Raw genomic sequence first — 25,500 nt, 5'->3', positions numbered from 1 at the left:
AAGGCGGGGGGGACGGTCAAAAATGACAAATTTTACAAGGAAAAAAATGATAAAGCTCAGGGATAGAAATTATAGGAATGTTAAGTATTTGTTGCTACGAAACGCGGAAAATTATTGGCAGACGATTTCGTGGAAGAGAAAGCGCCGGCAGACTGCAACAAAGCGGCGTTAACTTTTGTGAAAAAAAAATGATAAGCTTCATGATTAAAAATTATTGGTAATAATTACTAAACTGTTAACGAAGCTATGTGCTAAATGGCAGACGAAAAAACTGAAGACAACATCGAGGCAGACTGTGATGAAGAGCGCGGTCTCGATCGCGCTTAATGAGGTAGTTTCGTACGATGCGCTACTATGATATTTAAAACTTGTAGAAAAATGTTTATATATAGTTTTCAACTGCAGATCAAAAATGTTATGAGATTAATTAGTAACAATTTAGATTCAATATAATAAATAAATTAATCATTTTATTTTTAACAATAAAAGAATGAATACAAACTGAATCCATTAATGAAAAAAAGAAACACGTAATATATTTATATAAATAACAAAATAACATATCATAGTAGCGCATTGTACGAAACTACCTCATTAAGCGCGATCGAGACCGCGCTCTTCATCACAGTCTGCCCCGATGTTGTCTTCAGTTTTTTCGTCTGCCATTTAGCACATAGCTTCGTTAACAGTTTAGTAATTATTACCAATAATTTTTAATCATGAGGCTTATCATTTTTTTTTCACAAAAGTTAATGCCGCTTTGTTGCAGTCTGCCGGCGCTTTCTCTTCCACGAAATCGTCTGCCAATAATTTTCCGCGTTTCGTAGCAACAAATACTTAACATTCCTATAATTTTTATCCATGAGCTTTATCATTTTTTTCCTTGTAAAATTTGTCATTTTTGACCGTCCGCCCCCGCCTTAATCTTCCTAAGCGCGCAGGCAGACTGGTCACTCAGTGTTCGGGAGTGCTAATGGAACCTCTCTAGCTATAAATATTTTATGTTCCTTATACCTTGCATTTTTATGTAGCCAGCTCTTAGACTATTGGTTTCAGAGCCAAAATCAGTGCAGGATTCGAATAAGCATTTTACATAAATCTGATTGGTTGAAAAGCTTTATAAGATTTTATTTGTTTACTGAAACTGAGTTTATTGATTCGCGTGATATATTCATAATTTACTCGAAAGAGTTTCACAAGAAATTATACATATAAGTCCAATTCCGGTTTTATATCGAATTGTGTTGTTATATGAAACTACAGTGGAATAGTTATATACATATTACTTTGATTCCTGCCTTTAGCTCCTCATTACATCTAACAATATAAAATATTTTAAGTTATACTTAAAATAAATCAATCATATTAAAGAATCACAAGTTATAAATTTTTTTGTTGCAGAGTATAACTTAATTATAAAGTATAATGTATTCCGAAATGTATTAATAGTATTGAAAATCCATAATTTACACGTATCTCATAGATTTTCAGTACTGTTAGTACATTTCGGAATACAGATATGAATGTATATCCTTCTCTCTCTCGCAGAATTTTGCCAGAACTGTCAAGTTGGCCAGATGGCTCTGATTAGAGGAATTCTAACTCATAAGATAAGTGGAAAGGGCACGCACCAAAGAAAGAGCCAAGGATGTGTGATAACATGTACATACACGGCATGTACATGTGTGCTGCACGTGATCGTCGCGATCCGTTCCTTCTACGTGCTACCGCATGCTATTGAGGCCGGTTTCCGCTACCTCTCCATATATCTTGCAGGTGAGTTGGAGCTCGAATCTGACATCTTAGCAGTGGCCACGTTTATTTGTTCATTCACATTGTTTCTCACACATCTTGACGTTATATTCGCAGTAGCTTGGAAACTTGATTTGCTAAAGCTAAAGGGAAGAGGAAAGAAATCAGTTGCTACATCTGTACACGCATTAGTCTAATAATATCATCTGGACGGTGTTCGTGTATAATTAAAGCATGTCAGATGCATTAGATGCATTAGATAAACTTTATTTAGAGAAAAGATTAAATTTAACTGAATATTCAACGGAAGATTCAACGGAAGATTCAATGGAAGATTCAACGGAAGTGCAATACATCGAAAGAAAATTACATAAAATGGAAAAGAAGCAAGTAAGTCCTAACATCTTTTCTCAACTTTGCTGACTACGTGTTATTAGAACGTTAGAAAGCACATAAGATTTTGTATAAACGAATCAATACATTAATGATATTTCCTAAAGCGACAATTCCATACATTCTACATAACAAAGAAAATTCATAAACATTCATATCAAGTCTATTTTCTACTAGCACGTGTAATTTAAATGCAATTAAAAAATTTGATGCAAAAAAACTCTACATCAGCCGAATCCATTACGTTTATCAGAATTTAAGATAGAATTTATATTTGTATATTTATAATTATTAATTTATATTTATTAATATTTATAAGTTCTATTTACATGTAATATAAAAAATACTTAAAAAATTGGATTTATACATATATACGTCAAAGTGCGCATGGGGTATATAAAGTTATAAATATAACTGTCTGCTGAAATTTAATATTATAGGATTTATAGATTATGTAAGACTTACAATTAGGCAAGAAAGTTTATTAATTATTCTTGAAATTTGACTAATTATTCTTGAAAAATAAACTTGAGGACATTTTGATGTTCGTCTTTCTCATTATTCATAAGTAAATTAATTATTTTCAGATTTCTGATAAAGAAGTTGAGAATATCTCTACCGAGAATACACCGAAAAAGGAACAGACAGTATCTCCACCATTTTTACCTTCGTATACCAAGAGCTATTGTCAAACACATATTGAATCGACTACACTTGAACATACATGGAAAATTGATCAATTTATACATTTTTCTAAGATCAAAAATATGATAACGTTTCCGTCGTTTTCAGAAATAGGTCAATGCGAGATTCTAATGAGTATTTCACGTCAAGATAGTTCGCGGATAAATGCAATAAAATGTTATATACTTACTAATAATTCATTTGGTGGTTCATGTACCACTACTATAATGTATGCGCCGAGACAATATTATGATGAGCCGTCATATGATGAGTTGTCATCAAACTTTATTTCAGGTCATATATCCAATATGACATTGTTAATTGAGTTCTCAGAGAGGTTTTCGTTTAATCCAACAGATGCGCTTATAGTACATTGCAAGTTTGAAATTTTTCATAATCTGATAAATAAAACCATACGTATGAATTTACTGCCTTCAACAGAAGTTTCAAAAGACGTGATATGTTCTGAAGATTCGACTTTTGATGAGTTTCGGTCTAAAGATAAGGACTCAATCAAATTTATAGTAGGAAAGGAACAATATGTTCTATCAAGAAAATCGTTGTGCGCCACCAATAGTAGCTACTTTAAGAATATCTGCCTTACACATAAGGGAAAAGAAAAAAATATGACAAATGAATTAGTAACGGACAATGCGGTAAAATCTTTTAGACAGATTTTATTATATATTTTAACTGGCTCCATAGATCAGAGTGATTATGACATGCTTAAAGATATATTAATAGCAGCTCATACGTATGATGTACCAACTTTAAAATTAACGTGTCAACATTATTTGTTACGCAGTCTTACGATTAAAAATGCCGTAGAACTTATGCAGTTTGCGTTGTCGTTGAATGCAAAATTTTTGGAAACACATTTGGCGACTTTTATTAAATTTCACATAAAAGAAATTATGGACACTAAAACATTTAAAAGTCTATCGCGAGAAGATTCAAATAAGATGATGGAATTGATTAAGAAAAGTAAATTTGAAGTCAGCACACATAAATTTTTGTCACCACTTACGACAGATGGGATATTTACATTAGCTAATAACCCAGATAATAGTGTGACGTCAAAAGATTCGATGTATTAATTCTGTCTTAATGACGTCTCTAACGTCATTAAGACGTCTTTAGACGTCATCTTGCTACCTGGGGATTGATTCATATATGATTGCAGTCTTAAGTATAAAATCATAGAACATTGTAAAGATATTTTTCTTATTTAATTTAGTAAACATGTTTTCTTATCTACAAATATAATCCAGTTTTAAGTTTTATACAGAGTTGTTTGTTCAAAGAGCGTCCATATAATTACATAGCGCTATTCTTTGTCAAAAACTGAGTCGAGAAATTCTGAACCATTTTTATTCTATGATGCTCAATACAGCAGTAATTATTAAGTAAAGTCAATCTAATCGGTGCCGTTTTTTAGCCCGATATACGCTCGCCGGGCGTACGCCCAGTTAAAGGATAGTGCTGATTGAATTGACTTTATTCAATAATTATTACTGTATTGTGCATTATAGAAAAAAAATGATTTCGGATTTTTCGACTTAATTTTTCATAAGAAATAGCGTTATCTGTAATTAACTGCCGTTTTTTAAGAAACAGCCTGTATATGTGTAAGAATTTATATGCAAATGAGTATTAAAACAAATTGAAAATAATTTGTGATTTGAGTTTAGATGTACGAATAAAACTATTATTAATTATACTTAATGTAGTTTAGTTGTAAGTTTTTCAAGTCTACAGGTTGATTTAAAACAAAAAGAAATAAGAATCCTTACCCCTACGTTATCTATATATAAATGTTTCACTTATTTTTATCAGTACTTGTACATTACATATCTTATTAAAAATTTCCAATTGTTCTTTTAAATCATCCTGTGTACATTATATAGTACAGTGTTAGAATCTTTAGCAACTACCTTTTTCAACGAGCAAATTATTTTTCATAAATTTATACTTGATTTTTGTTTTTCAATGTTTATCGCAATTAAACGTTTTCGATAGTGTTATTAATTGGGATTCAATAAAATGCGATATTACATTTAAAACAGAATCAAAAATTCATAATTATTCCTTAATATACATAGATACATCTGTAGAGTAAAAAATAAATAAACTTATACTTTATTTATTTTTTACCAGTTTATTTATCTTTGTTTCTAATGCGGAGACATATAATGTTAATCAATTATGTATAAAGATATCTAATTTAATGGAAATATACTGTCCGACCATCGACAGATGGAAGAAAATGCTTTACAAAAATTATAAATCGGCTACACAAATTTCAATTAAAGTAACTCATTATTTTGAAATCTAGATTTGTTTTAAAAATTAAAATAAAACAAGACCTTTTTGGTTAATTTTGTATCTTTTATTAATCTATATAGTTTCTGTGCTTAATTTGAAATGAAACTTTATATTATCACTCTAGGAGAAAATAATTTGAAAGTAAAGGATAAGGCAAAGTGTGAACAACGAAAGCTCTGCAACTGGGTGGAAGAATTTACTCCTAAAACAATAATAATATTATTGAGATGTATAATGTTGGATCTTTCATATAAAGCGAGAATTGATTTCTACATAATGAAGAAGGTTCGCGCGGGTGATATCGAATCTATATTCATTTGCTGGCATATTTTAGTGATGAAATTAACAGTTATTATTGCATAAATGAGGAAGTCAACACTCATTAATTATTACTGTAAAACTTGTCCGCGTAAAACTTTAATAAATTTTTTTTAATGTTTTAAAGTTAATCTCACAATCTGTGAAAATAGTCGTGAGTTATAAAAGTTCTTCATGTAGATCTAGCATTTGATTATTCAGCTCCTTTCGGCGACTGCCAATTTTATATAAAATATTTCGTTGAAAGAAGATTTATCGATCAATTTTAGCATTGACAAATGAATTAATAATTTTCAGATTTCTCGCATAAAAAAGATATTGTTCGAGATTACGGTATAAAAATAGCGATAGATTCATAGCATGGCATCGCGACATTTATCATAACGAAACTTAAACTGTTCTCGGAGCTTCTTTGTTAAGCCATGATTTAAACGCGCGTTGATTTCAAACGTAATCAAGACGTAGTCAAGACGTAATCAAGACAGGACGAAATGTAAACCGCTATTTCGCTGTCTATCGCGGTATATCGCGAACTTAGCCATAACGATTCTGAAAAGCCTATCGTTTCCACTCGCTGTTGCCAAGGGTCCGAAGTTTCTGGCATATTCTTTGTTCATTGCGCGAGTATAAAAAATTCGGGAACTTTCTTACGTCGGTCAATCATCAGTCAGTCGCTATGAGTTATTATCTATTTTCGGTCGTGAGCAGTTTAAATTACAATAAACGAAAATGTAACTCTAAACGAATTCGATCCCGGACACTCTCGCCATTCGGTCTACCTCTAAATTCTAAACCTCGTGTAAACTTGTTGTTTTCTTTTTCCCCTTTGTAATATTTCGGCTGTTTAATAATAAATAATGTAACGCGTCATGTTGTATCTTTTCATCAGTGTCAGCACGTTCCCACATCTATCTCCATTCGCGCCACGGGAACAAATATCCTTATCTAAAAATAAAGATAAAAACTAAAGAAAAAAAACAGGCTACATTTTCATCATCCGACGTACAAGATTTATTTTTGAACATTGTTTTAGTCGAGTATATTTAAATCTAACAAAATAATTCACAAAATTGCGTTACCTAACTCAACCCAAGTGATATGTACTAACAAAATAATTCACAAAATTGCGTTACCTAACTCAATTCAAGTGATATGTATCTCTAACAAAATAATTCACAAAATTGCGTTACCTAACTCAATTCAAGTGATATGTATTTTAAAAAAAGATGTGAAATCTTTAAAGTGCGCCAATTGCAAAGAGAATATATATACTTTGAAAAATGATTGTTGCGCAACTACTTTTAAAAAATAAAACTCAAGTAGTACGTATCTTTGTATTCCCATTCAAGGGTCTTCTCGTTCCAACCCAAGCTTTAATTCTTTTTAACAAAATTATAATATTACACAAAATTATTTTAATCATAAAGAATTAAAGAGATAACAGTACAAAATAAAAATATTTAATTAAAATAAAATAAATAAATTTTTCTTGTAAAAAAACTTGGCGCTGCTAGACCTTGAATTTAATAAAGTACTAAAATTTTGATTGAATTTAATAAAGCACAAAATTTTTAATTTAATAAAAAAGAAATTTAGGGAAGTATGCAGCGGGAGTCAAAAAGCAGCGCCAAGTTTTTTTACAAGAAAAATTTATTTATTTTATTTTAATTAAATATTTTTATTTTGTACTGTTATCCCTTTAATTCTTTGTGATTAAAATAATTTTTTGTAATATTATAATTTTGTTAAAAAGAATTAAAGCTTGGGTTGGAACGAGAAGACCCTTGAATGGGAATACAAAGATACGTACTACTTGAGTTTTATTTTTTAAAAGTAGTTGCGCAACAATCATTTTTCAAAGTATATATATTCTCTTTGCAATTGGCGCATTTTAAAGATTTCACATCTTTTTTTAAAATACATATCACTTGAATTGAGTTAGGTAACGCAATTTTGTGAATTATTTTGTTAGAAAGAAATAAAACTACTATACATATCACTTGGGTTGAGTTAGGTAACGCAATTTTGTGAATTATTTTGTTAGAGAGAAATAAAGCTACCTACTATACATATCACTTGGGTTGAGTTAGGTACGCAATTTTGTGAATTATTTTGTTAAGTATTATAATCCGTAACTTATCAAACATTTATTAATTTATTTCAATAATTCATTTAAGGTAGTTGAAAGCTACCATTGCAGAAAGGGATAATCAATTACCCGATCAACAACACCGATCTCTCTCTCTTAATAGCTGCGATAGCCCCCGGTGGTCCACCTATCTTAGAGAAGCCCGTGTCGACGATTATAGTTTGACAGCCTTCCGAGCAAGAGATGTAATTTTTTATTTGAATCCTACAGTGAGATAGCATTACCAATTAGCTGACATATAATCCGCGGTTAACATACGTGTAATTTAGAAAAAAAAACTACATACTTATCCATTTTAAATTGCCAGAATACTTTGCGGGTAACATTCACATACGTAAACTCGCCCTCGTAATGGGAAGGATTGGTCTCACCCAATAGCAGTTGATCACCGCCGAAATGTGAGTCCTCGTAATTTCTGTATAGGTTGTATATTTTTTACATTGCATGGAAAGACAAAGTATGTAATTTAAAAAATAGTATTAAACACACGTGAGGCATACGGAAAGATACATACCGATTTAGATAGATGCTAAAAATTGGTTGGGACACCACGTGTTGATCAATCATGTTTTGGAAGACAGTAGGCGTATTAAAGCGAGATAAGGCGGGATAACCCATCCCCAGAACGCCGTTGCATTGTGACCAGTCCCAAAACTCTGTCGAGAATTTGAATACCTCTCCGAATATCTGTGATGTAACCTTAAGGCCACCAATCTACGAAACGTTGATATTATTAATAAAGTATAATTGCGCGCGTTTTTTTCGGAGAATAATAGCAACATGTGCTTTTTGGAAAATTTTTATAGATTATGACTGTGATTAGAATTAAATATATCATTTACTTGACGATGAGTTGGGGTGACGGCTGGTCTAGTGGGTAGAGCGCCAGATCGTAATCCAGAGAATCGGGTTCGAATTCCGCTAGGCCACTGAGAATTTCTCAGCAAAAAACGCTGCCCCCCCCCCATCTAGCGGAAAGAGATATACCCCTAGATGGAAAAACTGGGCTCCGTCTTTCGGAAGAGACGTTAAACCGTTGGTCCAAAGGAAATGGTAATGGTAATGGATGAGTTGGATAGGGTTGGGTACGTCCCTTTAAAAACGCCTTTGCCCCTTGAGTTGGATAGGGTTGGGTACGTCCCTTTAAAAACCCTAATGAGTAGTAGATTGTGAACCCTACGGGGAAATGCAATATAAAAGTTACATACATACATATTGCATACTTGACGATGACTTACCGTTACGTTATCAATAGGTAAGTTTCCCGTCACTCTGCCATCGCGGTAAGGCCTATCAAATGTTATTCCGTCTTCGACGTATGTGTTGGACTTTATATTATCATATTTTTTATGTTTTACTGCAAAAAGTAGTAATTAAAATTAAATCAGTTAATATTAAAGAATCTAGAAATATAAATTTCTCTATATTAATATAAATATATAACTAACAGTAGTTAAATCATCAAATATATTTATGTTTATATTTTTTGCTTTAACATGTTCGGGTGCGGATCCGATACCTCTGATTACATTATGAGTAAGACTATGTGATCATACATATATCTTTAAACATCGAGATATTATTAAAAATCAAGAATATAATTATAAAGTATAAAATAGAGACGATAAATTATATAACATCAGTAATTAAATTCGTATGCATATTCTTATCAAAATAGATAATATATATATACATACATACATACATACATACATACATACATACATACATACATACATACATACATACATACATACATACATACATACATACATACATACATACATACATACATACATACATACATACATACATACACACACACACATACAAACACCCCTTTTCACAGATACAAGATATTTTTTGAATTTAGAAAATATATTTGTAATACAAATAAGTGGAAAAAATATGAGATGAGAAAGTACCAAGTAAAGAATACAGGCCACTAGTTGCTTTTTTCTTTTACATCTTGTCCGGTCTCGTCATTTCTATCCTACCCTGCAGTTCGATTCACGCTCAAGTGCTGTAAGCATCATTCTGTCTACGTTGCACCTCGAATATCGAACGAAGACAGAGCGATGCTTTCAGCGCTGTGAATCGGACTGCAGTTCTATTTCTATTGAAGCTGCTGATTACATCGGAGAAGATTGTAATAATAGTATAATAGTCGTTGATGTAATATGAATATCTACATAAGATCCGCGAATCTTAAAAATTGATCTGAAAGATCTCGTATAATCTATTAATGTACATATCTTATATGTATATGTATGCAGATACATCTGCGAATGTGGGATAATGGAGGGATGGATGAGGTTGTCGGCAGAAAAGAACTCCCCCCTTAATTTGGTCAATATTTTATTTATTCCTTCATTTTAGTTTAAACAATTTGTTCATTCGTGGAAGTGTCCCCGTAAAATGAATATGATATAGTAAATATGTTCCATTTTTTACAATTTATACCATATACACAATAATAATAATAATAATAATAATAATAATTAATAAGAATCTTAAACATAATAATATATAATAATCAAAATAATTAATAATAATTAGAATATAATGGTAATAATGCTATTTCTAAGGCGCAAAACATAAACAAAAATATAAGGTATTAGTCCGGTCAAAGTAGACATTCAAGGTTACAATAATTCCGATAGAGCTGAAAATTTGTACGAATGTTCGGAACACCATTATAAATGAACTGTGAAAAGTCCCCATACATCCCGTGCCTGGAAAAAATTTTATTCAAGGTCAAAGGTGGCAAAAATGGGTTTTTCGTGTTTTTCAGCCGAATGGTAAGTTTTATCATAAAAATAGCTTAGACAATAATTGTAGATCGTGCAATTATCTATAATAATTGTCTCTATACTTTTTTCTGTAAGAGTCACCGTTTCCGAGATATAATCATTCAAAAAGTTGAAAAAACGGTGTTCTTCCAGTGATGTATGTACGCGGCGTACTTATGCATATTATGAAGAACACCGTTTTTTCAACTTTTTGAATGATTATATCTCGGAAACGGTGACTCTTACAGAAAAAAGTATAGAGACAATTATTATAGATAATTGCACGATCTACAATTATTGTCTAAGCTATTTTTATGATAAAACTTACCATTCGGCTGAAAAACACAAAAAACCCATTTTTGCCACCTTTGACCTTGAATAAAATTTTTTCCAGGCACGGGATGTATGGGGACTTTTCACAGTTCATTTATAATGGTGTTCCGAACATTCGTACGAATTTTCAGCTCTATCGGAATTATTGTAACCTTACCCCTATTTTTTGGGCTAAGTTGACCGGACTAGTTATAGTGAAACCGTCCCCATTAAACGACGGCATTTATGCTATGTATGTACGCATTTACAGACCGCTCATCAACTGCTTAATACGTCATTTCATGACAACATCCTCGTCTCACATCACTTTAATTGATTATTTTTAGTAAAGGCTCGCTCTCTCTTTCTCTCTCTCTCTCTCTCTCTCTCTCTCTCTCTCTCTCTCTCTCTCTCTCTCTCTCTCTCTCTCTCTCTCTCTCTCTCTCTCTCTCTCTCTCTCTCTCTCTCTCTCTCGCTCTCTCTCGCTCCCACTCTCTCAATCCGTTTAAGCTGAGATTACTATAAAATAGGTAAAAAAGCCTTGTTTCACAAAATATCTCGCAAATATACTGGGTGTACCGTAAAGACCGGATCAACTCTTAAGGGTAGATTCCTGAGATCGTTTGGAGACAAAAATCCTAATGCCAAAATGTTGAGGCTGCCAAATTGTCATCCCGATATTCGTCGGTCTTGCGAACAGTGTACAAAGAAATAAAGTAAATAATAATTTCAAATATTTCTATTGAGTTGAGTAAAGTGTGCAAGAGCTGTTTTGACATGCAACGTCCGTGAGTGCGCAAAATTTCGACAAGCACACTAGTGAACTTTAAACCTTTTCCGTTTAAACACTGTAGCAGCTTCGACATTTTGGCATTAAGATTTTTGTCTCCAAACGATCTCAGGAATCTACCCTTAAGAGTTGATCCGGTCTTTACGGTACACCCAGTATAGATATATATATATATATATATATGTATATGTATATATTGTCACGGGTCTTTCTCTTCTCACGTTTTATCTCCCCTGTCGCCGTTGTCTCACGTGATACGTTTTCATCATTATTTTGTCTTCCTCTCTTTTGCGTATGGTGTAAGAGTCAAAAGCTGCACCGATTCGTCGAGGAAATGCGCGTTTCGCGAAAGAAGCGAAAAGAAAAACAAAATGCGTGCAAAGTGACGAAAGACATCAGCTGATCAGACGCGCATAGAGCGAAATTAAGACGCGAGTCGAAAGACGTTATCTCGGCTCGCGTCCGATCGACTGAAAAATTATAAACTGGCGAGATATCTCAAAAGGAAAACGAAAGGAGAGTACGACGTAGAACGTCTTATCTCGACGCGATTGTCCTTTCGTCTCTTTTTAATTTACGATGTCAATTTGCACGGAGCTTTTTTTGGCAACGTGAGTAATAAAAGGGGATGGAATAGTGTAACTATTAAAGTTCTGCATTTTTTTAAATATTGATTATTTGGTGTACAAGGTGAGGCATCTGGAACGTTTTACGAGATACATTTGTCGAAGGAATATTACAAGTCACTTCGTGCGTCCGCTATGTGTAAATTTTGTACTTCCTTCCCTCCGTTACATGTCGAAAGATGTGTGTACGTGTTTGCGTGCACTAAATAAATAATCCGCAATTAACGAGGAAGTTGTATTGCTACGATGGACAATGCGCACGGCCGAAAAACGTTGATCGTTGACGATATCGTTAAGATAGTTTTTGAGAGATTCGCATAATTAAATGTAATGCATTTTTTTTATTATTCACATGATTAACGCGATATTATAATGCGATCCAAAAATTGCATAAGTAAAGTTCGCATCAAAATAAATCAAATTCTATTGCGCTTTTCCAAATTTTGACAAGTAAAGTTTCCGACAATTACGTCAAAGACGGCTTGTAGAAAAACGTAAATTTCTTCAGTTGCATTACTGTTGCAATTGCATATTAAATTTTAGTATACGTTTTTAACATAAATCCTTGTTTCTTACGCATTTTGACAATTTTTCCCGATGCCAATCGATATCTACGTAAAAAGAAAGGTAGAAAGAAAGTAGAAGAGATTCGGTCGGGGATGTTTCACACGCGAATATATCTCTTCAGTCGTTCTTTCTCCGCTCGAGTCGTTTTGCTCGAGAATAAGCTACTTTAGGTGACAACTGAAAGACTTCTAACAATTTTTACAATCTTTGGATGATCTAAGTGACAATGACTCGACCGGGCACATTTTGTACGTACGTGTATGTATGTGTGTAATTAATTTTCGTGTAATTAACGTGTCTCCCGGAAATTATGCGTATGCGTGTCAGCCTCCGCGCCAATAAATACAATAATTAATTAACGATAAAAATAAATACGAAGCAAATAGGTAATTATATCTCATTAAGCGATATAATTTGGTCTCTCCTTGGTGCGGTTTGCTCATTCACGTGTCCTCCGACTCCACTCCCCTCGTCTCTCTCAATCCTCTAATTAATTCTGCCTACTTCTCGCTTTCTATCTACCCTTCCGGCTATCTGTCTGTCTGCCTGTCACTAAACGATTTGTTAAGTATGTCCAGCGAACGTGTAATTAGTCAATGTGGCGTGTTCGTGTGTGTATATATATCTATATGTATATATATATATACATATATATCTCAGCACGTGTATGTCGCATGGTCGTAATGCCAATTAGAGACGGCCGTCTGTCGCGTATATTGCTTGCTCGGCTCGGCGAAACTCCGCGTCGCACGAAGGAAGGGTAGATCGCTCTAAGCGTTTTGTCGCAAATATTGTGACAAAAACAAAAAAGAAAAAGAGGTAACCTCGTTAAAAAAATATCTGAGGTCCATCGAACCATCGGAACTGGTATTTGGAGTTGATTATCACCCATCCGCAGTCTTCTGGTACCAAAAAAGTCGGAATTTTCTTGTGAGCGTGGCTCCATAATCTGGCGATATACATAGATCTTAAGAATTGCGGTCTTAATTCAGCTGCACAAGGAGGTATCGATGAAGCGTCAAAATTTTGTAGGTAACTTTTTTGGTACCAGAAGACTGCGGATGGGTGATAATCAACTCCAAATACCAGTTCCGATGTTTCGATGGACCTCAGATACCATCTAGTGTTAAAGACGTTGTTATTGATCAAGAACAGTCTGAAGGTACAAATCTTTGCACACGCTTTCAATCTCATATTTGTTAATAGTCATTTTTAATTTTTAATGTCGTTTTTCAGCAGATATCAACGAAATCGAATCTGAGGATGATATCGATTGCGAAAGCGAAGAAGATATGCAGTACGATGAATCCGATGCAAACAGCGAAATAGAATAAGTCTACAATTTTTTATAGTATTTTTTTGTTAATAAAAAAATTATTCTAATGTTAAACATATCTTTTAGCACTTATTATATATATATAATATAGAAATTGTTATCTTATTGTCGACATAATATAATTAACAAAATAACATATCGTAGTAACGCATCGTACGGAACTAACTCGTTAAGCGCGATCGAAACCGCGCTCTTCATCACAGTCTGCCTCGATGTTGTCTTCAGTTTTTTCGTCTGCCATTTAGCACATAGCTTCGTTAACAGTTTAGTAATTATTACCAATAATTTTTAATCATGAAGCTTATCATTTTTTTTTCACAAAAGTTAACGCCGCTTTGTTGCAGTCTGCCGGCGCTTTCTCTTCCACGAAATCGTCTGCCAATAATTTTCCGCGTTTCGTAGCAACAAATACTTAACATTCCTATAATTTTTATCCCTGAGCTTTATCATTTTTTTCTTTGTAAAATTTGTCATTTTTGACCGTCCGCCCCCGCCTTAATCTTCCTAAGCGCGCAGGCAGACTGGTCACTCAGTGTCCGGGAGTGCTAATGGAACCTCTCTAGCTATAAATATTTCATGTACCTTATACCTTGCATTTTTATGTAGCCAGCTCTTAGACTATAACGTTACATGCTAGCGTTTAAAAGAGTGTGGGCATAACGTGCCCTGTCTTCGCCCTGCGGGTGGTCGGCCGGGCGGTCTCGGCGGGATGTTATGCCGGAACGATGCATATTTGGGGGTGCATCGTTACAAATTATGATTATGGTCCATCTATAGATGGTCTTCGTGAAAAGATGATTTCATATAGGTCTAGTGCAGAACATCGGGTTGACAACTCAGACTCGAAAACCAACGAGAGTTACAGAGTATCTTTTTAAATCTAGATGATGTTAGGAATTAACTTACAATATTTCTATCCGCCATTTACTACTACTTTATTACTACTAATGCTACTACACGCCATCTACATTTATTTTCATTACATTTCTATTTAAAAGCGCAGATTACTTCTCTTATCTCTAAAGGAGGTGAGTGTTTGTAATCGGCGAGATCGATTCGGATCTACCTTAACAGCCCTGCCGTTTCATTCATTGAATTTGAACGTCAGAATTTTATTGTATTTTACAGGTTGCCGTTTTACAGGTTTTACATTTATTTTCGCAAGGCGGAGCCTGCGTCTCTGTTCCTCCATAGATATAGTTTCCCATGCTTCAGACACCGTTGAAACCGACCGGAGAGATCGGTTGTCCAACATGCCAAAAATCATGTTGGATATTTCAAGAGGTAGCTTTTTAATGATATCCAATTTCTTTTGTATAAATACATCAAAATATGAAACAATTCTCCTAAAGGCTTCCATTGCTCTTGATCTGTGTCCTGTATTCTTCGAGAACCTAAAAGATAATGATACCTCTGATAAAATGAAGACATTATTACAGCCAATCGGAACGCGCCATTTTCGGGGTGACCACATGACGTCATTTGATTGGTCGCCTCTTGCCGATTTTGCCGGCTTCTCTCTACCAATAAGCTACCCCTAAAATGGCGCGTTCTGATTGGCTGCCCTCTCCCTTACACTGACAAAAATAGGGGAAAGTTGCCGAATGCATACCAGTCGGCAGTCTCCTAAATCATACCTCATCAATATTTCATATTATTACTTAATATAAGCAATATTTAGTAATAAGAAAATGGAATAAATGAGAAATAAGTAATATCAGAGAGAAGTCTGAGAGAGGCCATCCCGGCCTTTATCGTGGGACCGTCGATTTCGAAAGCACCTGTACACTATCGCCAGTACATCCATTTTCGAAATTGGTACTATTTAGCCACGTTTATTTTCCGATAAATCATCATATTGGTGCGCGTCCGTGCTACATCTGCAAATGTAGTAGTGTTATATGTATAACAATTTAATTTTATTTAATCTGGTACTAATATCATTTCAGTTTGTCAAAAATGCATAAGACATAAATCTCAATCTAAACGTTGAACGGGGATCGAATAATTAGAAATAGAGCGACACGGCTTAAAATTACCAAAATTCAAATTATACGCCATTTATCATACTATATATAATACCATGCGGTACATACACACAGTACCATAAATACCTTCCCACGTGAAGATAGCCGCGTCCGAGTCAAACAACAAAATAGCTGATGTTATTAACTATTATTTGTGTCTACAATATTTACATTTAGGAAAGATTCGCATGTTTTTCTTCAACCTTCATCGTTTCGAATATTTTCCTTGGCGTAGTCAGTACATGTCACATTTAGTAAGACATTCTCCGTGATATAGTGCGGATATAATGGCTCAAATACTTTATATTAAAAATATTTGGGAGGTTTGCAATAAATTACCCCCCAAAAAAGGTATATATTGCTATTATTGTCAGAAACCTGTTAATGGAAGTGCAGTATTTGTAGAAGCACACTTGTTCCATGTACATAAAATATTTACCACGGAAGGCAACTTTATATGGAAAGACGAAAGACGAAATTGCTCGCCATGGCGATATTTCACACACAAACAGAAGTATATTGCGAACTGCATAATTTGTGGAAGAGATGTTTGTGTATATGGTACTTACCATTTAAAGAGGCATCTGAATAGACATATAGAAATGATTGATAAAATGCGAGAAAAAATTAATAGGTGTAGCGGACTATCGCAATACTTCACAGTCGACACGGAAAATTTTAAAACAAACTGCAAACATTGCAGTTGGTCTATTGACACATTTGATGGAAGAATGCAATTTGAAGATCAATTAAACATTCATCAGGCTAAGTGTCGTAATATAAACGAGCACTTTGAATCTGATGGAGGAACTGGTCATTATAACGTAGATGCAACGATACAACAACCTGTAACTGCAGAAAATTATGCGTCCACAAGTTTTCATAATGATAGATGACATAAGCGAGATTCTGAAAATCAAGAAGATCAGCAAAGGTAAATGTCACAAATATTAGTATTTTTCTTTAGTAATTAAGGCAAAACTTCCGAAAACATCCGTGCTCCAATTTAGGTCAAACTTTGTAAATAGGTTCCTTTTAGATAAATAAAAAAGACATATACCAAAAATATTTTAAAAGTTGCTTAATTTTTGAGTCGCGAAAAATCCTTTTGGTATATGTCTTTTTTATCTAAAAGGAAATATTCACAAAGTTTCACCTAAATCGCAACACGGACGTTTTCGGAAAAATAGCCGTAATTAATATATTTATCATATATTCTAGTATAACTAACATTAAAAAATTACATATTTAACATTTAAAAATAACAAATTATATAAATTTGAATACAATATTTAACGTATCATTTTATAAATTATTATAACTACTTGAGTTAAATAAAATTATAACAATTCTAAACAATTTTCTATCAATTTCTGTTAACTCAGATATACTGTTATTTATATATTATCTACATATTCAGTAATCGGTATAAATACTTTCATAAACGAGTAACTGCGCAGGTATTATGGAATCTAAATAGTAATTTTATAGATATTCCATTTTAAGAAAGATAAATAATATAAGTCACAGTTTTGGTTTAATAATCAAATAATATACATGAGAGCAATATCATTGTAATTCTAATGACATTCGTACTCTTTCAATTTTTAATTACTTTGTGTGTAAATATATAGATTTACTCATAGCGGACAACAAGGATCTAGGATGCCTTGCGAAATCTGGAAGCCATATGACATGTAACACCAGCAACTGTTGTGATTTGGATAATGGAATATATCAAACAAGCGCATTTGACGAATAATTAGTAATATCGCTTTACGTTACGTAACAACAAAATGCGATCTCTTATTAATTAGACATTAACTTCTTGTATAAATGTATAATTTACTAATCGTTTTAATAATTACTTACTAGTAAATCTGATATCGCCGTGTAACTGAGCTCTCATTACATGCTCTTTTATAGTCTTTATATTAATATGTAAATTTATTCATGTACTGTATAACGTCGTATGTAATGTACACATTTGTATTAGAGTTATAATTTGTACACACAAAGTAGAATTGTGAAACATATCCGGATACTAAAATATAGAAATTATTCGAAATAGTTATTTTATTGTTAGTCAAATTCTAGCGTTCAAATTATTTGAATAATTCTAGTATTAATAATCTAATTTTATAATCCAGATTGTATTTATAATTCTAATCAACATATAGTATTGATTCTATGCAAAATAAATTACTATAAAATTTTTATAAATAATTTTTCCGGTTATATTAAATATTATTGTAATGTAATTATTACGAAGTTGACACACGGTTAGATATTTTGTTTGTATTTGTTCAGAAATTGATAAATGGAAATAAACACCGTAAGATAGATAATGTAAAATTATATGATTAAACGAACTTACCTGTAAGTGAAGTTCTATCATAATTGTATGAAGCGCCTCTTCCGAAGAGATCAGTATGTAGTGCTTCTACTATGCACCGATGTCGCCACAATCTTTTCAGTTCAAGTTTTTCGTTCCGGTCCGTGTCTCTAGCGTTCCCTAGCTCATTTATTCAAAGTGCTGCCGTAACTCCCAGGGTTTTTAATGCGTACAGCATTAAAAAAGAGGGAAAAATCTATTGGGTGGGTCTGATCTCTTCGGAAGAGGCGCTTCATACAATTATGATAGAACTTCACTTACAGGTAAGTTCGTTTAATCATATAATTGTATTGCGCGCCTCTTCCTCGAGATCAGTATGTAGTTATTTAAAGTTTGTTACGGCAGAGATTCAGTGTCTCAAAATTTTTCACACCCGTTTATTTTTATTCGATTAAGAACATTTAGAAAAAAAAGAAAAATAGCCAAACATTTATGACACGCAGTGTTAATCATTGACTCTATCTAGAATAGCCTTTGCATAAGTTCCTTTATCTGTAATAATATTCCTGTCGTAAAATCTGGCAAAAGTACCAGATCTCTCCGTCCATCCCGCGGCTCCTTTAATTGCGTCTATGTTGACACCACTTCTTTTCGCTGTGGATGTTGACGCATGCCGAGTACTATACGCATCGAATATATCTGTATCCACTCCGCTTTCCTTAAGGGTCTTTTTTATCCACCTACTCAAGGTCTGACTGGATACACCTTTATGTGGTTTCTTAAGTGTTACAAATAATCGAGTTTCTGTTCCTCGCAAATCCTTTGTCCTGCTTAGATACATTTCTAATGTCGAAGCCGCGCAGACGTCAGTGTTCTCCTTATAGAAGGGGATAATCAAGGTCGGTTGCTTCCTATTCATCTTTGACGTCTTTAATCTATCCGGAATCTTGATCTCTATCAAGCCCGTAGATCTTCGTACATTTCGGATGTCAATCGACGCGAGTGTCTGCATGCGCTGTGCTGTGACTAAGGCTAACAATGTTACCAACTTAAACGTGAGTTTCTCCAACGTAACCGCATCGTTCGATCCCCATTGCGAAAGGTGATTCAAAACGATTTGTGGGTCCCACGTCGACTCGTATTTTGGCCTTCCCGGTCGAAGTCTCGTAATGCCTTTAAACAGTCTCCGTATTTGAGGATCTTCTCCCAATTTTGGACCAAGCAACAGAGCGATCGCTGATCGGCAGCTATTCAGCGTACCATAAGAAGCCCCTCTTTTGAACTCTGCCATCAAGAATTTTATTACTTGTGATGTGTCGCATCTGTATGGCTCGATGGCATTTTGACGGCAAAAGTACCACCACTTCTTTAAGCAGCTATCGTATTGTTTGAGCGATGACTCCGACAGCGAGGACAACATGACCGTAAGCGCTTCTTCGGGTACATTTTTCTTTTTTAGCGCTTCGCAGATAGCACTCCGGCAACCAGGGTAATCCTCTTCCAAATTGGGTGTGGCTGCCTGTTCAAAGAACGTAACAAGTTTAAATGTGGTTTAAAATAAATTGGTTCGCCATCCAGCATGGCAGTGAAGACAGGAAACCAAACCTGAGCTGGCCAATGTGGCACCACAACTATACCTCTAGCGCCGTCGTCTTGGATCTTCCTTAATACTCGTAAAACTATTGCGAACGGTGGAAAGGCATAAAAAAAATATTGACTCCAATCTATCGTGAATGCATCAACTGCGATTGAACCAGGGTCTCTTGACCAAGAAACATAGCGTTCACATTTTGTATTTGTCCTTGTCGCAAATAAATCTATCTCGGGCTTGCCAAACCTATTTTTTATACTTTTGAAGGCTGAACATGACAAGGCAAATTCTGTCTCCGGTTCAAGACGTCTAGATTCGAAATCGGCTTTAGCATTATCTCGAGATGAAATGTAGGATGCAAAGATCCAAATGTTTCTTTTTTCGCACCAATTCCAAATCTCTTTCGCCAATCTACTCAATATTGGAAACTGAATACCGCCCATCTTGTTTATGTAAGCGATGGCGGTAGTGTTATCGATTCGTAATAACACATCACCGCCTCTCAGATTCTCCGCAAAACATTTCAAGGCAAAGAAGGCCGACAATAATTCTAAATAATTGATATGATAGGCTTGTTCTTCTTGGCTCCAGTGGCCGTGTGTTCGATTATCATTACAATACGCGCCCCATCCTGATCGCGATGCGTCTGAGAAAATTTCTAAACCTGCTCTAAATTGCTTAATCGAACGTGTAGCTTTCTTAATGTTTGTCTTCCACCACTCGAATTCTGTCTGCAAGTCGTCACTGAGTGACATGCGTGCTTCAAAATTTCCGTTATTCCTCTTGAGTGCTAGAAATTCTGCTCTTTCAAAGTCTTTCATGTGGACCCAACCATACTTTAATGCTATGCAACTCGAACCTAAAGTGCCTATCAATCCCGCGAACTCTCGGATAGTACAACATTTTATTTTACTAAATTTCTCAATCTTTTCTATCGTTTTTTCTCTTTTTTCTTCTGGAAGCTCGATACTCATCGTTTCAGAATTGTAATTGAACCCGAGAAATCTACATTTTTTAGAGGGGATTACTTGGCTTTTCTTGTCATTGATGATAAAACCTAATTTCTCAAATAATTGCCTAGTCATCTGAACATTCCTTAAACATTCTGCATATGAATTCCCTAATAATAATAAATCGTCCAAGTATACTACTGATAAATATCCGCGTTCCCTGAGATACAATACGATCGGTTTTAATAACTTGGTGAACGTGTATGGAGCTCTGTTAAGACCAAACGGCAAACAGGTGAATTCGTACAATTTACCTTCAAAAATAAATCGTAAAAACTTCCGATCAGATTTTGCGACGGGAATTAGATAATATGCATCCTTCAAATCAATAGATGCCATAAAGCAACCACGAGTCAAAATTTGCCTTGCCGTTTTTCCATCTTCTAGCTTAAAATGTTCCGTCTTTATAAATTCATTTAACCGTTTTAAATTAAGGATAAGACGATGTGATCCATCAGGTTTCGGTACTAGAAAAATCTTAGAAATAAATTGTTTTGGCTTCGGCTGGCAAACCTGTACTACACCTTTTTCTACCAAGGTTCCGATTTGTTCTCTGATTAGATATATTTCCTGTTTTGACCAACGAGGTTCGGTAGGTGGAGTCTGTTGATGTACCTCCGATGTAAAAGGTATAGTGTATCCTGTAACCCAGCTCAGTATGGTCTCGTCTGAAGTCACCTCAGACCAGTTGTGCTTAAAGTGAGCCAATCTACCTGCGAGTTTACCTACGTTTAGTTGCTCTTCTTCGCAGTCGTCTGCTCCTGCTTTTGGTAATGGCTCCTCCCTCGAGAAGTGGACTTGTTGTCCCGACTGTAATTGCTCCGACTGTAATTCTGTCTGTACCCGCCCCTCCTCGAATGGATGTTCGACTTGTAATAGCCCTGGTGAGGCGGGCCCTTCGAGTTTTTTGGGTACTTTCCTTTGTCAGACGATTGTTTAAACGACGGTTTTAGATCCTTCGTAGATTGCTGCAAAACTTTTGCAGCCTTTATCTTCTCGCTCAGATCTTTTCCAAATAGCCACTCGTCGGATGATACATCTTTCAGCGTATCTTTAAAGGGTGCTTTGATATTTTTTAGAATCAAACTCCTCCGAATCGATGTTTCATCGTGTTGCAGATCAGCCAGCAGTTTTGCGACGCCCGTAAGAGGTTCCAAGAACTTCTTCTTATCGACCAGATTGGATTTTAACAACAATTCTATGGTTTTTCCGACACCGGCGAGCGAAGCAGCGATCTTCTCCTGTTTTTCAACAATCCGTTCGTCTCTTTTTTGGATTGTACTATCCAAAGCTGCCTTAACCTCCAAATTTAATTTTGGCGGATCCATTAAAACGCAATTTTCTGGAGGTGGAAACTTTTTTAAGGATGTCTTTCGATCCTCCGCCGGTAACCCTTTTTCGATAATTTCGCACCAAATCGCTGCCAGATGACTGTGTACTGCCGTTGCTAACACTCGCTCGGGCCTGATACGTTCTCCAAATACTTCCAGAACATCAGCTTCTAGTTCATCTTCTTGAATTTCCGACGGTATAGCCTCTGCAGGAGGTCTTGTATCGCTTGCGAGCTTATCATTGCTGCCAGTTACGACTGCTGGGGCGTCCTCGCTATCTCTCGTTACCTCAGTGGCGGTTTGTATTTCTGGCTCAGGCGAACTAGAGCTTGAAGTACATGAGCCACGCACATTGTCCAGGGACTTACTCCTTGAGTTCTTTCTACGATCCGTAGACGAATGTTCTCGTCTATAGTTACTATAGGCACTGTGTTTCGAGTACTTATCATCATGATAATACCCGTCTCTGTCTCGATCCTCCTGTTCGCTACTGTAACTGCCACGGTACTGACGTCCATAACGTCCCTTTGAATCGTAACGATCATAGTCGTAGTAGTCTCTCCTGTGCGATCGACTACGCGATCTGCTTGGTGTCAGCCTTCGTGAAACGTGTCTTTCATTACCTGTTACGGTAAAAAGAAGGGGATAAAATATTTAAAAACAAGGAAACTAGCATAGCCTCTTTATTTATTTATCTCTTATATATATATATATATACACCCGTGAGGGTTATTTGCTGTCACGAGTCGGTTGTACCGGAGCGTGAAGCGATGTATTGTCCTTTCTCGTCTGGCGTTTATTTCTCGCAATCGTTGGACGCTTACGAGATGAGCCACGTACGAAATTACTTACGATATGTATGGAATCCGGTACGAGGTTATGTATCATATGATGTTGATACGTCCGGAATTAAGTGCGGGATTATGTGCCATACGATGTTGAACATCGATGACACATATTTTTTGGTTTATTGGTTGGACCAACAAAACCATTCCCTTTTCCTTGGCACAACGATATGCGTACCGTCATGGCCGTCTGAAAGTACGAGCGAGGCCGCCTTTTTTTTTTTTTTAGACTTAACCTTTGTATACTTACAGCGCTCGTTTTCTCTCTGTTGTAGAATTTGTTCTTCCAACCATTCTACCCGCTTCTGTAACTTCCTTTCACGATTCTCGTCGTCCGACGAGCGATGTCTGTGTTTTCTTTTTCCCATTTTCGTGCAATTTCTGCATAGACCGTGTGACGTGATCGGCACAAAGAAGAAGAATGAGCTAGGGAACGCTAGAGACACGGACCGGAACGAAAAACTTGAACTGAAAAGATTGTGGCGACATCGGTGCATAGTAGAAGCACTACATACTGATCTCGAGGAAGAGGCGCGCAATACAATGACACATTTTTGTTAATAAAGTGATAGACATTTGAGAAAAAATAACGGTTTACAAATCTGTTTGATCCACAATTAGTCAAAGATTATATTAATTGATCATAATATATGATATACCTACATATTCTCCTTATCTCTGTTATGACTTACCTTCATTTTTTATATTAATCGACGAAGAATCAATCGTTCTAAACAAATAATACTCTATGAATAATTAAAAATTTTAATGTGCGGGTCTATTCTAACATTAGCAATCGTTCTTTATAATTGATACCTCATGAACTTAGAATTAAATTTGCTAATATTAATCATAAGATTTATAAAATTAATTTATTAATATATACATTCTCTACATGCAATGAACAAATTAATAATTTTGTAATAATTATGGCAATTAATAAGTGATGTAACAACATAATTTGTACGATACTGTAAAGTGAATGTACGAAATAAATACAAAATTATGTATGAGAGATCGTTATTAAATTTGCTGCAAGTAATCATCAATTAATTTGTTTTGTTACTGATTTTCTCACTTTAATTATCTTCTCAGATCTTATAAAATGTTATATTACTTGATATAAATTTCTCACATAATTGATTAAGACTAATTTATATAAAATATATATAAAAAGCTTTTCTGTTTTGTGATAAAATATTTATTCAATCTCATGTTATATTACTTGCAAGTAATATAAAACGAACACATAATAAACATGCACATGGATTGGCTATGAAAAATGTAGAAACAAAATGGACATATTATACATATGATAAAATAAATATAATTCATATTCATTTCTTTAATAAAATAAACTTGTTAGAATATATGCAACAGGAAGATAATTTCTGCCCCTTTCGGGTTTATATACATATTGAAAAAGATTTCTAAGTATTGCTTTGTTGAATTATTTGTACAATATTTAATCCTGATAGAGATAAAAGGGCTCGAGAGAAATCCCATTTTAAAGATCCCATCTTAAAATCTTATATTTGAGAGGAGGATGAGAGAAAAAATAAAGTAATATACTTATTAACTAGTGAATATCGGCTGTCTTTCCTTGTCATACTTATATCAATTTATTTTTATTTTATTTATATGCAATACATATGTGAATACGTTGATCCAATCTCCATCGTTCAAGGGATGTGAATTACCATTAAGATACTTTATAACTTTATATAAAAATGACACTATTTTATTTACTACAGTTTTATTTCATATTTTTTTCTTATACCTTATGTTTCACTATTTGTCTAAATAATGATTTCAAAAATTTAACTACTTACATAATGTTCGAAACGTTAAAAGTTAGAGTCTTAATCATAATCTGTATATTAAATTATAAATAAGCATCTCTAAATATGAAATATTAGAAGCTATTTCTAAATTACTAATATCAATATTTTAACATATACTAAATTTTTAAACTAATATCGTACTTTGTATTAAAATTGTCAAATTATATTAATAGTCTGTATCCTCATGGTATTCTTAATTGCGTTGCCTGAAAAGACGAGAAGTGTAAAAGACGTTCCTACCAGATTTAACAGTAATATATCTGTCGTGCAAAAATCGTTCTCGCACATAATAAATCGACAAATAAATACATGATTTCCAGGATTAAATATATATAAATATCTATTTTATTCCAGCCCATCCATCTTAAAGTAAGGAATCTATGATATTTTATATTTGTAATATACGTTCTTGTAACATTTGATACATATATCTGCATACACATATCTATATCTCGTACAGCTATTTTTCACGG

The 25,500-nt window shown here is 34.3% G+C and overlaps 3 protein-coding genes and 1 long non-coding RNA gene across 6 annotated transcripts; 2 read left to right on the top strand and 2 right to left on the bottom strand.

The window, feature by feature from the left end:
* Positions 1–1,592: 1,592 nt before the first annotated feature.
* LOC139785916 (TD and POZ domain-containing protein 5-like) lies at positions 1,593–5,207 on the top strand. 3 transcript variants are annotated; one of them, XM_071725083.1, is made up of 3 exons: positions 1,593–1,776; positions 1,873–2,142; positions 2,733–5,207. In XM_071725083.1, exons 2-3 carry the CDS (start codon positions 1,987–1,989, stop codon positions 3,924–3,926), a joined length of 1,350 nt encoding a protein of 449 aa, XP_071581184.1. In that variant the 5' UTR covers positions 1,593–1,776; positions 1,873–1,986; the 3' UTR covers positions 3,927–5,207. The 3 variants fall into 3 exon arrangements, with proteins under 3 accessions (XP_071581184.1, XP_071581183.1, XP_071581182.1); XM_071725082.1 differs by having other exon boundaries at positions 1,870–2,142; XM_071725081.1 differs by lacking the exon at positions 1,593–1,776 and having other exon boundaries at positions 1,792–2,142.
* Positions 5,208–13,804: 8,597 nt separating this feature from the next.
* LOC139785917 (uncharacterized) lies at positions 13,805–14,098 on the top strand. Its single transcript, XR_011722129.1, has 2 exons — positions 13,805–13,870; positions 13,945–14,098. It is a non-coding gene; the product is annotated as an uncharacterized lncRNA (long non-coding RNA).
* Positions 14,099–18,911: 4,813 nt separating this feature from the next.
* On the bottom strand, positions 18,912–20,971 carry LOC139785914 (uncharacterized). The gene is made up of 2 exons (XM_071725079.1): positions 20,012–20,971; positions 18,912–19,925 (listed from the first exon to the last, which is right to left on the bottom strand). Exons 1-2 carry the CDS (start codon positions 20,969–20,971, stop codon positions 18,912–18,914), a joined length of 1,974 nt encoding a protein of 657 aa, XP_071581180.1.
* LOC139785920 (uncharacterized) lies at positions 19,818–23,743 on the bottom strand. The gene is made up of 3 exons (XM_071725086.1): positions 23,434–23,743; positions 21,737–22,961; positions 19,818–19,925 (listed from the first exon to the last, which is right to left on the bottom strand). Exons 1-2 carry the CDS (start codon positions 23,678–23,680, stop codon positions 21,739–21,741), a joined length of 1,470 nt encoding a protein of 489 aa, XP_071581187.1. The 5' UTR covers positions 23,681–23,743; the 3' UTR covers positions 19,818–19,925; positions 21,737–21,738.
* Positions 23,744–25,500: the final 1,757 nt, after the last annotated feature.

Source organism: Temnothorax nylanderi, unplaced genomic scaffold (genome assembly GCF_030848795.1).
Source record: "Temnothorax nylanderi isolate EJ_2023f unplaced genomic scaffold, tnyl_v1.0 TNYL_tig0919_pilon, whole genome shotgun sequence".
In the NCBI taxonomy this organism is placed as follows: domain Eukaryota; kingdom Metazoa; phylum Arthropoda; class Insecta; order Hymenoptera; family Formicidae; genus Temnothorax; species Temnothorax nylanderi.
Note: the sequence above shows the minus strand (reverse complement) of the source record. Positions and strands in the feature narration are given on the sequence as shown.

Coding starts and splice junctions, on each gene's coding strand:
- LOC139785920 (XM_071725086.1), bottom strand. CDS start 23,680: ATGCACCGATGTCGCCACAATCTTTTCAGTTCAAGTTTTTCGTTCCGG. Junction 22,962..23,433: donor ACAGAGAGAAAACGAGCGCT/GTAAGTATACAA, acceptor TTACCGTAACAG/GTAATGAAAGACACGTTTCA.
- LOC139785916 (XM_071725083.1), top strand. CDS start 1,987: ATGTCAGATGCATTAGATGCATTAGATAAACTTTATTTAGAGAAAAGA. Junction 2,143..2,732: donor ATAAAATGGAAAAGAAGCAA/GTAAGTCCTAAC, acceptor AATTATTTTCAG/ATTTCTGATAAAGAAGTTGA.
- LOC139785914 (XM_071725079.1), bottom strand. CDS start 20,971: ATGAGTATCGAGCTTCCAGAAGAAAAAAGAGAAAAAACGATAGAAAAG. Junction 19,926..20,011: donor TGCCACATTGGCCAGCTCAG/GTTTGGTTTCCT, acceptor TTCTTTGAACAG/GCAGCCACACCCAATTTGGA.